This window comes from Theropithecus gelada, chromosome 15 (genome assembly GCF_003255815.1).
Source record: "Theropithecus gelada isolate Dixy chromosome 15, Tgel_1.0, whole genome shotgun sequence".
Lineage (NCBI taxonomy): Eukaryota > Metazoa > Chordata > Mammalia > Primates > Cercopithecidae > Theropithecus > Theropithecus gelada.
Window position 1 is genome coordinate 46,835,468 of NC_037683.1, and position 17,126 is coordinate 46,852,593.

General features: G+C 38.7%; 1 protein-coding gene across 1 annotated transcript in view; it reads right to left on the reverse strand.

The window, feature by feature from the left end:
- The window catches only part of LOC112607710 (phospholipid-transporting ATPase FetA-like), a 111,436-nt gene that overhangs the window by 65,449 nt on the left and 28,861 nt on the right, over positions 1 to 17,126 (reverse strand). Inside the window, exons 3-6 of the mRNA XM_025358872.1 lie at positions 8,573 to 8,743; positions 3,850 to 3,963; positions 2,904 to 3,002; positions 1,276 to 1,337 (exon numbers count right to left, since the gene is read on the reverse strand). Coding sequence (XP_025214657.1) covers positions 1,276 to 1,337; positions 2,904 to 3,002; positions 3,850 to 3,963; positions 8,573 to 8,743 — 446 coding nt within the window. The remainder of the gene's footprint in view (positions 1 to 1,275; positions 1,338 to 2,903; positions 3,003 to 3,849; positions 3,964 to 8,572; positions 8,744 to 17,126) is intronic.

Genomic DNA, 17,126 nt, shown 5'->3' on the forward strand with positions numbered 1-17,126 from the left:
TAGCAGCTCTGTTTAGACCCATGTGTTCTAGAAAAAGAAAGCTGTTTTCTGGAACGTAGACTATTTCAACAACCAACCTCACCTCTGCATATTAAACTAATCAGTTACTCGGTAGCTTACAGAGTCTAACCAGGGTCTTGTCTGTTAAATCCCACCTTAAAATCCCTCTATGAAAAATTCTTCAATAATCTTATAAAACCCAAGTGCTCAAGCTACTTGGGTGAGTTGATTTGACTAAATCCTTTTGGTCAGCAATTCTTAATATATTCAGTTTTGTCTTTTCTTTTCTTTTTATTTCTATTTCCCTTCTTTTCTTTTTAACTACAACTGACTTTTTTGGTGGTATCTTATGGGACATTTCAACAGGTCAAAACTCTTGAGGAAACAATCCATCATGAGTAAGAATCCGCAGACACAATACACAACAGGATTAGCTGCCCAAGCTCTTGAGATGATAGAATTATATGATAAATACTACAGCTATTGCGTGTTCGATAAGGCCACCATAATAAAGGCTGGACCTCAATCCTGAACTCCTTCATGGAGTTGCACTTCATGATTGCACTTTCTTGCAATCATGCTTCTGCTCACACTGGTCCCTTTTCCTTTCACACAGTCTCTACTTGTCGAATTCTTCCGCTTCCCTTAAGGCCTAGTACAAACACCACACGCTTCCAGAAAGTCTTACTTGATTCCTTTAACCAGTTATAATTGCTTAGTTTTTATTAATTTGTATAGTAACTTTTTGTACCTCTTAGGACAGTCTTCATATTTTGCCTTACATAGGAATATGCCTTCCTTTTTCCATTCCTGCAACACTTTAGATAGCTATGACCAAACACTACAGCAGTGGGGCCAACTTCAATACTCTGTTTGGATTGCTAACAGAAAAGATGACCTGACCAAAGGCTATAGTAGAATGGACAAAAACCATGTCAGAATCCATTAATGTTCTAAAGACAGATGTTTCCATGCTAACTATCACACTAATAATATCACTTGCATAGTAATACCATAAAATATTGATTACTTTAATATATATTATTTTATTTCTATTTTCACAAGCACCCTGTAAGGTAGAGAATATTATTTCTATTTTATAGAAAAGAAAAATGAGGCCCACACAGTTATCTGAGGTGACATGACAAATTCAGGGCATGCTAGATCTAGAAACAAATTATTTCTATGTCTGAGGTTCTTTTCAGTGTCCTGAACTAAGCCCAACCCTTTCTCAGGACTGATTCTACCTAAACTAGCTTCCCTAGAAGAACTTACTTGCCATTCACCAGTAGCAGAACAGGCAGGTTGTTGACTCGATCGTCACTTTGATGCCTTTTCTAAAATCACACAAGAAAATGTTCAGGAAATAGACCTATAACAAACTGCATATAGAAGATTAACATTTTGAAATATTACACAATGTAGTTCTCTTCTTTGTAATTCTCCTTTTCTCCTATCCCAAGCCCTTCTTTCCTTAAAACCAGGCCAAGAGGTTGATTATCTCTGGGAAGCTGGGAAGAGAGGGCAGGAAAAGAATCCAGGGAGAAGAAAGAGGCAAAATCTTGGTTTTAAATATCAAAAGCAAAAAACCTGGGGGAATGAGAATAACATATCAAAAGCTGCAGAGGACACAATTCAAATGATGCGCAGGGCTACAGAATCCCATGTGCCTGGGTAGGTGCGGGGAAAGCTGAGTATTCTCAAGCAGACTCCTACCTTACCTCCAACCATGGCTGACATACAAAGGCTTCTATAGTGGCTGAGGAAAGAGGCCAATATTTAAAGACCAGATAGAAGGGAAACAAATAGAGGCTATGTCCTGATGCCAGGATTCACATAAATCTCTTCCTTCCAGTTGAGATTACTCCCTGAGTAAAGGGTAGGACTGGGAGTGGGGCAGAGAGAATCCTGAATTTGTCAGAATTCAAAATTGTCCAGATATTTATCATAAAGAGACTGAATTCTAAACCAGAAGTAATTGGGTTACAGTGAATTGGCAAATTAATTTTTGGTTCTCATTGGAGAGAGTTAAGACGGGGTATGCATTTGGTTATAAGCTAAACTGAGTTCAGTTATAGAGAAATAAAGTTATATTTTTATACATCAAAGTTGTGACTGAAAGGTAAACCACAACATGCTACTCCTGGGTTTATAGAGATAAAGTGCTGAGGAAACAAGGTGTTCTCAAACTAGGCTAAAAATCTATTCTGGCAAAATCAGAAAGACCCTCTTAGGGAAACTGCAAGCAGGTCTATAGGACTGGCTTTCCAAATCCCACTAGTAGGCATGGTACTGGGTCCTTACTCTTACCCCTCTATGCTAGGCCTGCTGTAAGAGGCAAAGAGGAAGCCATGCAGCACTCACTGTCAGCTAGTTTCTCTTTCAAGGCCAGGACAGAGGGTTCCTAGCTGTGCACACTTAATAGAATTGAAAGTTGGAAAGGAAAATAGAGTTGCAGAGGAGACAGGAAATGTGGAGACATAACAAGAAAGAGAAAGAATAGGAGAGATGAAGCAGGGGCAGATGGATGAAGGGACAGGGAATATAGAGTGGGAGGAGGAGCAGAGGAAAAACGATGAGAACAAAGCTAGAAAAAACTAAGAGAGGAGTAAAGAAAGAGTGGGTTATTAAAGATGGAAGGAGGCTTGGGAGAGGGGCTAAAAGTGGTGGTAGTAGGAAGACAGAGAAAGACCTTGTTTTGCCCTTTTCTGGCCATACATAGACCACCAATCTTGGGCCTAAAGGTACTGCATATTACTCTGGGATGGATAAGGAAAGGAGAAAGGAAAATATCTCTTTCCATTCAGGGTTTCTTGTTAGCACTAGGTAGTTCTGGGAAGCCCTTCATGCCCACAATCTGACTAGGTGCAGTGAGGAACTAGAGGCCGAGGAAGCCACTTCACCAGATCGTCGATGGCATCTTTCACGGCTGTTATGGACAGCACCACCATCAGGGGTGTCATAGTTGTATACCATGTCAAGGAGGAGATCTGGGGAATCAACTAAGAGAGGGAAAGGGAGAGAATCTTGGGTCAGAAAACTCAAAGGATAATATATTCCCCCCCGCCACCACATCCCTCACCCTCAACATCATTTTCACCTCCATTTGTTCATACAAATTCCAACTATCCTAGTTGCTTTCCACTGTTGTATCTTTCATATAACCCCCCAAATATAAGCAAACATTTCCCAAGGGAGGAGAAAAGAATAAAAGGCTCTAAGTTGCTACCTATCTATACTGAACCCCACAACCTTTGTGTTGATGGCAAAGAGTCATTTCTCCTTTGACAGTGAAAAGTAATGGGTGTGGAGAGTGGGTAAGAGTAGATACAGAAAAACTACATGCTCTCCCACACCCTTCAGTACAAGGAGGAGTGAGATGATCTGTCCCTCTCTCCCAGTTTGGGCCTACCCTGCCCTGCTTCCTGTTCTTATGCTGGCACTCATATTCTAAACCATCCTAAACCTTCTTTAGCACTCCCACATGTTGATTTTATGTCAGGGAGGCTGGGACAAGAAGGAGGAATAGAGTTGGAGTTGTGGTTGGGGTGAAGAATCTGTAGCCCCCTATGGTCATGCTGAACTGTGGCAATGCAGCCATGATGAGGAGCTCCCCTTCCTTAGAATGTGGTGACCTTGTCCCTTTCCTTGTATAGAGGCTTGCTATACACTAGCTGATCCTGACCACAGCTATTCTAAGGGACTGGTCTGAGACTCCAGTCATCCATGTTCCTGTTGTCTAAAGACAGAAGACATTTCCCAGTTTAGGGAGGAAAAAAACTGATTATACAGCCTGACCCCAGAGAGATTCGTAAAATACTCTGTGAAAAAGGCCCCCAAAAGGAATACCTGTAAAAATAGCAAAATGAGGAAATATGCATTTGCAAGTCTCTGGAACTGTTCAAATAGGTTCAGAGGCAGGAAATTAAAGACACTATATTTTGAGGTCTTGATGGTATTGTTCTGTGAGTAAACAAACAAACAAACAAGAAATACACAATTAGACAAAAGACAGCTCAAAACTGGGTTAATAAGCAGCTGCCACTACCTCCCAGTCTACCCTTCCCCTACAAAAAAGACCAAAACCACTGAGTGAAATGAGAAAAAGCCACCAAAGCACCCCGACTCCAACCACCAGCATGGGGAGGGAGAGAGAGAAGGAATCTCTAATTTCCCCCTTTTTCTTGAGGCCTAGAGAGGCCTAGAGGGTAGAAAGAAGGCAAGGCTGCTCTATATGATACTTGGGGGAATGTATCTCTGCCCTGATAGAGTTCTTGTTTATTCATATTATTGATAGTAATAATGATAATCAAAACAACAGCAATAAAAACTTAACATTTATTGAGTACTTACTACGTGAAAGGCACTTTTCTAGCATTTTATATGTAGCAACTCATTTACTCCTTACAACCACCCTATGAGGGGGGTACTTTTGAGGATGAGGAAATTGAGGTACTGCATCCAGAGCTCTCTAACAAAGCTTTCCTTAGCCAGGCAAACTCAGTCTGGTGTGCCTTTCTGTGCTTTTTGCAATGTTGAAGGATGTCAGATGCTAAAAGCAAAATACTGTCTTTCAACCCTAGCCCACTGAAGGTTTCGATAGGGGTCACTATCAGCATTGGAGAATCATTTGGCCCTTAATTGTCCTAAGAGGATTTAAAGAGTTTTGGCTTATATCTAAGCTATTATTTTGCTGAGTGAAAATGGGAACTTGTCTACTTCCTCGATTCTGATCTTAAGATGTTCACAGGACCATCTTACTTTCTACCTTGGAGTCTTAAATCATTTGTCCTAAGATGTCAGAGCTCAAATCTAAGAGCTCTAAAAGCAGGAGAATAAGACCAAATAATTCTCTAAGTTCAAGGCTTATCTCCTACCTCTTCCATTTAAAAGGACAGAACAAAAGAATAAAAATAACTAATGGATACTAGGCTTAATACTTGACTGATAAAATAATCTGTACAAAAAATCCCCATGACACAGGCTTACCTATGTAACAATCCTGCACATCCTGCACATGTGCCCCTGAACTTACAGTTTTTTTTTTAAAAAAGAAGAACCTACCTGCTGGCCTGGAGTACAGATACCGCTCAAGCATGAAGAATTCTTTTTTTTTTGAGACGGAGTCTTGCTCTGTCGCCCAGCCTGGAGTGTAGTGGCCGGATCTCAGCTCACTGCAAGCTCTGCCTCCCGGGTTCATGCCATTCTCCTGCCTCAGCCTCCCGAGTAGCTGGGACTACAGGCACCCGCCACCTCGCCCGGCTAGTTTTTTTTTTTTTTGTATTTTTTAGTAGAGACGGGGTTTCACCGTGTTAGCCAGGATGGTCTCGATCTCCTGACCTCGTGATCCACCCGTCTCGGCCTCCCAAAGTGCTGGGATTACAGGCTTGAGCCACCACGCCCGGCCAAGCATGAAGAATTCTTGCTAGGCCTTGCCTTAGGAGGGCATCAAAGTCTTTCTCTCAGAGAAAACCATTCAGTGCTAAGACTAAAACCTGAATCTTGTGTTCCTACCCAGAAAGTTAGATAGGCTATCCAGTCAAGCATTGCCCAAGGTCTATTTCCTCAGGGAGGAGAAGCGGTCAAATAACTTAGCACTTAGGAGTTTAAAGATCCAAGCCAAAACCAAGATTTCCTTGGTGTTCTCTCCATGATTTTCTAAATAATAATCAATCAGACACTATAGCATTTCTCAAGGCTTGCTCTGTTCACAGTCCTATGCTGGACTATACTAGTGGAGGCTGAAAAATAATTAGACAGGGTCTCTTCTGGAGAAGCTCATGGTCTGTCTCCAACAAAGTTCTAGTGAAATGATCTCTAAGGGCCCTTCTTGTCATGCCAGTATATAATTCTAACATGGAAATAGCTTTCTTTGATCATAAGATACTTTGAATTTCTCAGTGTCTAAGTCCAGATGGCTGTGATACTTGGACCCAAAGATCTTCTGAGAGGTGGCCTTACTGATGTAGCTAGCCTTCACTGTTGATTTTCCATTTGATTTTATAGTCATTTAATATATTTCAGGTTTCTACTCACGTAGGTAGCATTCTGCCTCAAGATAGAAGTACAGGTATTTGTTTACTAACTTGGCAACTAGAGTGTTTCATTTTGCTCTTAAATGTAAAACCAGAAGCAATATCCTAATAACATCTCCTTAACTATGAAGTTCCTCAGAGTTTAGTCCTTTTGGCAGAGGTGATAAAATTTAAACATGATAGAGGTGGTTAATTTTGGTTTGGTTATTTTTTTCTTTGGGCAGTGATATGGGACTGAAGGTTAACTGGGAAAATAGAAGAGAATAAAAGGCCAAGGATATAATGAGAATCAGTAGTTAGGAGCTGGGAAGATGACAAGGAGTCACAGTGGAAGAAGGCAGAGAAACAGGAAAATGAGCAATGCTCAGGGCCAGGGAAATGAAATGGTGTTAAATATATCAGAATCAGTCAAATCTGTTCATTCACTCATTAAATATTCAATATATATTTATTGAATGTTGGCTGTGTGCATAATATTGTGATAGAAACTGTATCACAGATATACTCTGTATGCAGAGATAAATGAGATACCCTTTTTCCAAGGGCTAATTATTGGAGAAACAGAACTAACATTTTCAGAACCATACTTAACTCCTATGACCACCATGCAAGGTGAACATTATTATGCCCATTTTACAGATGAAAGAACTGAAGATCAGAGAAGTTAATAAACTTGCCTAAGATATTAAGGTTAGTAAAGGCTGAGCTATATTCAAGCTCAGATCTGTCTGATGCCCAAACCTAGATTTACTGTCCCCACTGCTTGTTATGTAGGTCTAGAAGATACAGAAGAGAAAAACCTGCTCTCATGGTCATATCTTGGATACTATTATTATCCAGAACCATTTGATACGGTTTGGCTCTGTGTCCTCCACCCAAATCTCATGTTTAATTGTAATTCCCAGTGTTGGGGAGGGACCTGGTGGGGGGTGATTGAATCATGGAGGCAGATTTCCCCCATGCTATTCATGTGTTCTCACAAGATCTGATGATTTAAAAGTGTAGGATCCCCTTCACTCTCTCTCTGTCTTTCCTGCCACCACGTGAAGAAGGTGCTTGCTTCCCTTTTGTCTTCTGCCATGATTGAAAGTTTCCTGAGGCCTCCCAGTCATGCTTCCAGTTATGCCTGAGGAACTGTGAGTCAATTAAACCTCTTTTCTTCATACATTACCCAGTCTCAGGTAGTTATTTATAGCAGTGTGAGATTGGACTAATATACCACTCTTACTCAGAAATCATAAACTAATATCCCACAGAGACCACAAACATATATTTTTATATAATTATAGCTATGTATATGTATACATAGCTACACATGCATGTAATTATATTATGTATAAAACCATTGCTTGTGATCATAGAAGACTGAAAACAACCCAAATGTCCATTTTAAAGGAACTGATTAAATAAAATATGTTAAATCTACAGAGCAAATACTATATATTATAGCTGAAGAAGGAAAAAAAAGAAAAAAACTATTATAAAATTATGATGATGAAAACATCTCCAGGATACAGTGTTAAGGTTCAGAATAGTGTAAAAATAGGAAAATAAGACTATATATTTATATTTGCTTTATTTGCACAAAGAGACACTAATCTGATTAATACACACAAGAAAACTAACAGTGTTTCCCTCAGGGGAGCAGATATGGACAAGGATGGGGTATTGGAGCACGCCTTTTCAATATATATCTTTTCATGAATTACTTAGTCATAGATACATAAATAAGTGAAAAATGAACAATCCAACAGAAAGTGAGCAAAGATCATTAATAGGTATTTTCCAGAAAAAGAAATACAAAAGGCTAATTAACATGAATGTCATTTTCATCTAAGAGCTGGCAAAGATGAAAAAGATTGATAATAGCGAGTTTGATAGGAATGTGGAGAAACGGGCAGTCTCTACTTTAAGTAGAAACATAAATGGATATAATTCTTTTTGGGGGCAATCTGGCCTCTGATAATTTTAAATTTTTAGTGTGTTTTTCTTTTGGCACAGCCAATTTACTTTTAGGAAACTTTCACAAGATACAGTCACACAAATGTGCCAAAATATATGTATAATGGTGTTCATTCAGCACCATTTAGCATAGCAAAACACTGGAGACATTTAAATGTTCATCAATAGAAGACTGACTAAATAAATCAAGGTTTATCAAAATAATGAAAAACAATGTCGCTATTAAATAAATGAGGGATATCTATATGTATTGTCATAGATAAATGTCTAAGTGAAAAAATAAAATTGTAGAACTATGCTTTCATTTGCGCAAGAAAAAGCTACAGTATTTATTTTCTGGGAGTTACATATAAACCTGAAATCTGAGACATTCTCTCCCTAGCTTATGTCACTGGATTAATTTTGGCTTCTGAGCCTTCATTGCACCACTCATTGTTTAGGAGCTTGAAAGAAAGTGTAATAGAATCTGTGTTATATAGGATCTACATCTACAAAGAATTTCATGCTCCCCCAACAAAGAAGAATATTATAGAATACTGACCCCCTTCTGAAACAGCCAGAGGGAAGACACTCACCGGATATACAAAAATACTGTTGAATTCTTTGTTGTTGGCTTGCAGATATCTCTCATGTTCTGAAAAAAGATGGGATAAACGATGAGATGGATGCCCCTGTGTATATCGGACTGGGATGTTGGCTGCTAGTGAAGACTTCACTAGATCCCCACACTTTCTTGCTGAAGATATCTATTTAAGGATGGGAGTTTGTCTCTTTAATCAAAATAATCAAGAAATATAATAAAAATAAAAATACTCAAGTATTGAAGCTTTCTGGAGGCAACAGGACAAGTAACTCCTGAGGAGCTCTCCACCATCAATGCTTCTAGTACTTCCTAGATTATGTCTCCACAGACAACAAGATGGTCTGCACCAATTTTAGTGCCAAACACAGAAACCCAGCCTTCCCTCATAAGTCAATTTTAGCACTTTGTCTTAATATATCTGAGGCTGTTTTCCAAGTCAGCTTGTCCTAAACTTGCTTAACTAAATTTAAATTAATAAATCATGACTGAGCATCTATTGCACAGAGGCCAGTGTACTGGATCCCGTGGAGGGATAAAACGATGAGTAAGACAGTCTCTGACTTTAAGGACTTTAGTATAGTAGAAGCCTGATAACTACTTGACAAAATCATCACATCAAAACATAGAGGTGTTTGTTACAAACTATTACAAATAGTGAGCCTGTTACCATGCTATGAACAAACAAATATATATATGTGTGTGTATATATATATTTCTTATATGTGTGTGTATATATATATAATCAATAGATCTTTCTCCCCTGAATGAAATATTCCTATAGTCTCTTTGGTTCTTCCTTGGTTCAGCAAGCATTTGCTGAGTTCTTGGCAGGTTCAGGCTCTGTGCTAGGTCCTAGGGTTATGAGATGAGGAAAACGTCATCCCTGACCATCTTGGTACTCCTATTCCTAGTAGGAAAGACAAATACAAAATAAAATTTCAATCTAATGCAAGGGCAGAGATACAGATTGGAGGTGCACAGAAGAGGGGATGGAAGTCAGGGAAAGGAGGACATAGAGGTATTCCTGGAGGAGAAGATGCTTTAGTTATTTGGATGATATGGATTAAGTGCTTCCCAGTTCTCTTAAGCCTATGTATTATACCAAGCAATCTAGAATTTAGCCTGAAGGCTGACAGTGCTCCTAAGCTTTCTACCCTTTTTTTTTTTGAGATGGAGTTTCGCTCTTTTTGCCCAGGCTGGAGTGCAATGGCGCGATCTCGGCTCACTGCAACCTCCGCCTCCCAGGTTCAAACAATTCTCCTGCCTCAGCCTCCCGAGTAGCTGGGATTACAGGCATGCGCCACCACCCTGGCTAATTTTGTATTTTTAGTAGAGACAGGGTTTCTCCATGTTGGTCAGGCTGGCCTTGAACTCCCGACCTCAGGTGATCCACCTGCCTTGGCCTCCCGAAGTGCTGGGATTACAGGCGTGAGCCACCGCGCCCGGCAGCTTTCTACCCTTAATGCTTCTGGTAATTCCTAGATAATGTCTCCATAGAATTTGCCCCCTCAGAGAGTGGGCCGTAGCAACCCCTCTGCCTCTGAGTTGTATTGAATATCTACTTTAAAGCTCTTCTGGCCCCCTAAGGTCCTCCTTGGCCCAAGGCTCACAAGATTAAAAAGAAACTTCCTTCCTTGGCCCTCAAAAATTCTATCCTAGGCTACCAACTCCTACTCTGATCTTGAGCTACTTGATTCACTCCTCCAAGAGGAGTCTCTGGCTCCAGGTCCTAGAAACCCAACCCTGCAATTGTTCAAGTTTTTTTTTTGTTTTTTTTTTTTTTTTTTTTTTATAGCTATGATTCATATAATATAAAATTCACACCCTGAAAGTGTACAATTGAGTGGCTTTTAGTATATTCACGGTTATGCAACCATCGTCGTTAATTCCAGAACATATTCATCATCCCCCAAAGACACCTCATACATGTACTCTCTTTTTTTTTTTTTTTTTTTTTTGAGACGGAGTCTCGCTCTGCCGCCCAGGCTGGAGTGCAGTGGCCGGATCTCTGCTCACTGCAAGCTCCGCCTCCCGGGTTCACGCCATTCTCCTGCCTCAGCCTTCCGAGTAGCTGGGACTACAGGCGCCCGCCACCGCGCCCGGCTAGTTTTTTGTATTTTTTAGTAGAGACGGGGTTTCACCATGTTAGCCAGGATGGTCTCGATCTCCTGACCTCGTGATCCGCCCGTCTCGGCCTCCCAAAGTGCTGGGATTACAGGCTTGAGCCACCGCGCCCGGCCACATGTACTCTCAATCTCACCTCTCCTCTCAGTCCCTGGTGGACACTAATCTACTCTCTGTCTCTGTGGATTTGTGTATTCTGGACATTTTACATAAATAGAAGCAATAAAATATGTGGTCTTTTGAAACCGGCTTCTTTCACTTAGAATAATGTTTCCAAGGTTCATTCATGTTGTAGTATGTATCAGTACTTCATTCCTTTTTACATCTGAACAATATGTCAATGTTTGGATATACCACATTTTACTTATCTATTCATCCATATTTGGGCATTTGGTTTGTTTCCACCTTTTGGCTACTGTGAAGAATACGGCTATGAACATCCATGTATAAGTTTTTGTGTACACGTTTTCATTCCTCTTGAGTATATACCTAGGAGTAGAATCAATAGGTCAAATGGTAACTTTATATTTAATTTTTTGAGGAACTGCTTAACAGTTTTCCACAGTATCTGTACTATTTTACATTCCCTCCTCACAATGTATGAGTGTCCCAATTTCTCCACATTCTCTCCAGCACTTGTTATTGCTCATGCTTTTTACTTTAGTAATTTTAAAGGCTGTGAAATAGTATCTCACTGTGGTTTTGATTAGCATTTCCCTAATGACTAATGATGATGTTGAGTATCTTTTCATGTGCTTATTAGCTATTTGTATATTTTTCCTTTGAAGAAATGTCTATTCAGATTATTTGACCATTTTTTTAAAATTTCAACTTTTGTTTTACATACAGGGGGTACACGTGCAGTTTTGTGGCATAGGTATATTGCATCCACAACCCCTCCCCCTCTAGTAGTCCACAGTGTCTACTGTTCCCGTTAATGTCTTTGACCATTTTTAAATTGTGTTGTCTCTTTATCACTGAACTGTAAGAGTTCTTTATATATTCTGGATAGAAGGCCCTTATCAAATATATGATTTGCGAATATTTTGTACCATTCTGAGTTGTCTTTTCATTTTCTTGAAAGTTTGCTTTGAAGCAACAAAATTTTTTATTTTGATGAAGTCCTATTTGTTTTTTCTTTGGTCATTTGTGTTTTTGGTGTCATAGTTAAGAAACCATTCCTAATTCAAGGTCATTAGAATTTACTCCTATTTCTTTTTCTAAAAGTTTTATAGCCCAGATGCAGTGACTCGCACCTGTAATCCCAGCACTTTGGGAGGTTGAGGCAGGAGAATTGCTTGAGCCCAGGAGTTCAAGACAAATCTGGGCAACATAGTGAGATCCCATCTCTGCAAAAACTAAAATTAGGCATGATGGTGCAGCCTGTGATCCCAGCTATTCACGAGGCTGAGGTGGGATGATCACTTGAGGCCAGGATTGAGGCTGGCCAATGAGCCATGATTGCACCACCACACTCCAGTCTGGGCAGCAGAGCAAGACTCCAAAAATAAATAAATAAACAAAATTAAAAAGAGTTGTATAGTTTTAGCTCTTACATTTAAGTCTTTGATCTATTTTGCAGTAATTCTTGTATATGGTGTGAAGTAGGGGTCCATTTTTATTTTTATGTTTTTGTATGTGTATATCCAGTTCTACCAGCACCATTTGTTGAAAAGACTATTCATTTCCCAATGAACAGTTTTAACGCCCTTTTGAAAATCAATTGACTGTATGCGTTTTCTGTATCTACTGAGATAATGCGGTTTTTATTCTTCACTTTGTTGATGTGGTATATCACATTGATTAATTTGCATATGTTAAGTGATCTTTGTGTCCTAGAGATAAGACCCACTTGGTCATGATATATGATTCTTTTACGGTGATAATGGATTTGCTAGTATTTTGTTGAGGATTTTTGCATCTATCAGAAGTATTGGCCAATCCTTTTCTTTTCTTGTAGTGTCTTTGGCTTTGGTATCAGAGTAATGCTGGCATGATAAAATGAGTTTGAAAGTGTTCTCTCTTTTTCAATGTTAGGAAGAGTTTAAGAAGGACTAATGTTAATTCTTTGTTAAATGTTTGATAGAATTAACCTGTGAAGCCATCTGGTTAACTGCCTGCCTTGACCTCCCAAAATGCTGGGATTACAGGCGTGGGCCACTGCACCCGGCCTGCTGGGAGGTTTTTGATTACTAATTCGATCTCCTTACTTATTAGTCTGTTCAGACTTTTCCTTTGTTAATCAGGCTTGGCAGGTTGCATGTCTCTAGGAATTTATCCATTTCTTCTAGGTTATTCAATTTGTTGGCGTATAACTTTATAATAGTCTCTTGTGATCCCTTTTATTTTTGTGGCATCAGTTGTAATCTTTTCTCTTTCATTTTGGATTTTAGAGTCTTCTCTTTTAAAAATAAAAGTTTACTTAAGGGTTTGTCAATTGGGTTTATCTTTTCAATAAACCAATTCTTAGTTTCATTAATTTTTCTTACTGTTTTTCTATTCTCCATTTTATTTATTTTTACTCTCATTCCTTCCTTCTGCTAACTTTGGGCTTAATTTGTTCTTTTCCTAGTTCCTTAAGGTATAAAGGTAGGTTGTTTAGTTGAGATCTTTCTCTTTTTTTCCTTAATGTAGGCATTTATTGCAATAAATTTCTCTCTTAGAACAACTTTTGCTGCATCCCATAAGTTTTGTTATGTTTCCTTTATATAAAGGTATTTTTACTTCACCTTTTTGATTTCTTTTTTCATCCATTGGTTATTCTAGTTTCATACCATGTGGTTAGGAAAGATACTTAATATACTTCCAATCTTTTTTACATTTGTTAAGACATGTTTTGTGGCCCAACATATGATTTATACTGGGAAAAGAACAACATATTCTGCTGTTTGGGGATGGAATGTTCTGTATATATCTGCTAGGTCCCTTTGGTCACAGTGTTATTCAAGTCTACTGTTTCCTTGATTCTGTTTCTGAATGATTCTATTGTTGAAAGTGGATTAATGAGGTTCTCTACTATTACTGTACTGCCGTCTATTTCTCCCTTCAGTTCTGTTTATCTTTGCCTTATATATTTAAAGTAATTATAGATAGGTAAGTATTTACTATTGCCATTTTGTTAATTGTTTTCTGAGTGTTTTGTAGTTCCTTTGTTCCTCTCTTGCTGTCTTCCTTTGGCCTTATACATTTAAGTGCTTTGTTGCTGGATGCATTTATACTCACTAGTGTTATATCCTATTTATGAATTGGCCCTTTTATCATTAAATAATGAACTTTTTGTCTTCTATGACAGATTTGTCTGACATAAGTATAGCCATCCTTGCCCTCTTTCAGTTACCATTTGCACAGAATATCTTTTTACATCCCTTCACTTTCAGCCTATGTATGTCCTTAAAGCTAAAGTGACTCTCTTGTGGGTAGTATATTGTTAGATCTTGTTTTTTGTTTGTTTGTTTTGTTTTTTCATTCAACAATTCTAGTCAGTCTTTTGATGGAAGAATTCAATCTATTTACATTTAAAGTAATTATAGATAGGTATTTACTATTGCCATTTTGTTGTTTTCTGAGTGTTTTGTAGTTCCTTTGTTCTTCTCTTGCTGTCTACCTTTGTGATCTGATGACTTTTGTAGTGGTGTGCTTTGATTCCTATCTTTCTCTTTTCTATATCTACTAGAGGCTTTTTCTTTGTGGTTACCATTTGTACAAATTGTTACCAAGATGAAACTGGGATGTTCAGCTAGGCTTATCCAAGGATTTGAGAGTAAATAGATTTAGATTATACACACTAATTTGGACAGAGTTGACATTTTTGCAATATTAGTCCCCTATCTGGTAACGTGCTATATTCCTGTGAGAGAGACAGAGAGATAGCTGTTGGCGTCCTCCTGGGATGCCACTCCTTTGTGCATGATGATCATGTCCATATAGTCAGCTTACCAGCAATACATAAGCAAATGGCTATGAGTCTTCTCTGGACTATGCTTACAACCCAGCTATGCAGCTCGTAGTTTGTTCTACTGGACTAGTACATTTCTTCCTTGTTATATTTTATTCTTGTGATTATTAGGATGAATGGTTACTGGATGATTACTAGCTGAATAAACATGGGAGAAGTTTTATACTTACGTGAGATGGGATTGATATATTTTGTTGAGCTTTATTTTGACTGGTTAGTGGCATATTTACAACTGCATGATACAAGGGCTTCTGCTAATCATTGAAGCTTAGCTTCTCCAAAGCAGTGTAATATACATAGCTCAGATAATTTAGTCCCATCTAGGATTTAGAGCTGGTGTATGGCCTATGCCCTTTGTGCAGGGACTTTCTCAGGGGGCACAGATAGCTACCTGATTAAGGCAGGGCACTAGAGAAGTATTGGTGTTTCTATTTGTGCTGAGATTCTCCAGTCCCTGGACAGGCTATGTTCATACTCAATATATTAATGGATTAGTTAATAAAATCAGTTTCTCCCATGCCATTTATCCCTTCAGACCAGTAAAACCTATTTGTTTAAAAATATTATTTTATAACTCTTGATAGAGTTATAATATTTTCTTACTGGATTTTACATTTCTTATTAAATTTAATCCTAAATATCCCTGATTATTTTTTAACCTAATGAGGGTCTAACAGCCTCTGCCAGTAATTTATCTGGGTGCAACAGACCATTCTTTCACTAGTTCTGAAGGATACCTGGGGTTCAGGCTCTACACAACAACTGAATACTGAACACATATCTCCCTCTTTGAGTTGAAGAGTAAAGTAAAGCAGTAGATTCCAAGATTCAGAGCCTGAGTTGCTAAAGACAGATTGAGACTCCAAAGTAGGGGCAGGATTAACCTTCATCTTGTTCTGGCTCTTTGATGACAGACCCGCCATGAAGAAAGAAGAAGGAGAAAGGAAAGTAGAATTTTCATCAGAAGAAGAGGAATTGGGGGCTAGAAAGTCAGATTTCCTAAGAGGTCTATGATGAAGGAAAAGAAGGAATGATGAGAAAAGTGGTTAAAATATCACTTTGCACAACCATCTAAGAGAATAAACTAAATGTATGAGAGAGAAAAAAGGCAGACTATAAGGAAAGAAAGTAACCAGCCTTGTTTGAGATCATAAAGGCAGGAAGAAAGTTTTCAGACTGGATAATAAAGATTAATTTAAGATTCCCTGGGGCATGTAAATACTGGGAGAGAAAACTAGGTGACTAAGTGTTTTCCCCATTACTTGTTAATTCAAAGGTTTTTCCTGTTTGGCTGAAACAAGAATGACAAAATGTGAATTATGAGTGAGAGGTTAGAATGACAGAAGGTCGGAAATTAGTTGAGACAAGGAGAGTCTAGGAAATGGTTTAGTTGAAGAAGTCCTAGCTATGGAACTCAAGGAGACAAACACCTACTTCTAGCCACTAGTGACTGTGGAAAATTCATTCTCCATTAGGAACTGAGGGTTGAGTCTACAGCCTATTCAGTCAAAGACTGGTTTCAAAGGACCTGTCCTAAAAGCTGGCCTGGGCATGGTTAAATAATTGAACTAAAAGGGCCAGACATCTTGGTGAAGTGAGGCAACCTGGTGTTATAAAATGTGCCGTAGACTTAAAGTTAAAAAATATAGCAAGCTCCCATAGCGGTTAAGAACACAGACAATTGAGTCAGGCTGTCAGGGTTCAAATCTTAGTCTTCTACTTCAGAGCTTGAGTTGGTGAAGACAGATTGAGACTCCAAAGTCAGGGCAGGATTAACCTTCACCTTATTTTGGTTCTTTGATGACAGACCTGCCATGAAGAAAGAAGGAAAAAGGAGAGTAGGATTTTCACCAGGAGGAGAAGAGGAATTGGGGGCTAGAAAGCCAGATTTCTTAGCCTTGAGAAAGTAACTTAACCTGAGACTCATTTTATTCTTCTGTAAGATGGAAATGACAATAATATCTACTTATAAGGTTATTGGGAGGATTAATGAGTTAAGGCATACAAAATATTTGAGAACAATTCCTAATAATTAAAAATGCTCAGGACATTTTAGCTATTCTAGACTGGACTCTGCAACTAAATTGTTAAGTGACCTAGGGCAAGGCACTTTTCGTTTCTTGGCTTTAGTTTCTTCATGTGTAAAATGGGGTAGTAAAACCTACTGTATATGCTAATAGGACTAAATGAGATGATAAATGTAAAGCGCCTATCTGATTCCTGACAAATCGAAAGTACACATTTTTAACTTGAGAAAGGCGGATGAAAAATAAATAAAAAATAAGAACCACACAAAAGTACACATTAGGCTGTGTGCAATGGCTCATGCCTGTAATCCCAACACTTTGGGAGGCCAAGGAGGGAGGCTCACTTGAGGCCAGGAGTTCAAGACCAGCCTGGTCAAGGTAGCGAGACCCTGTCTCTACAAAAAAAAAAAAAAAAATTAATGTAGCTGGGCATGGTGCCA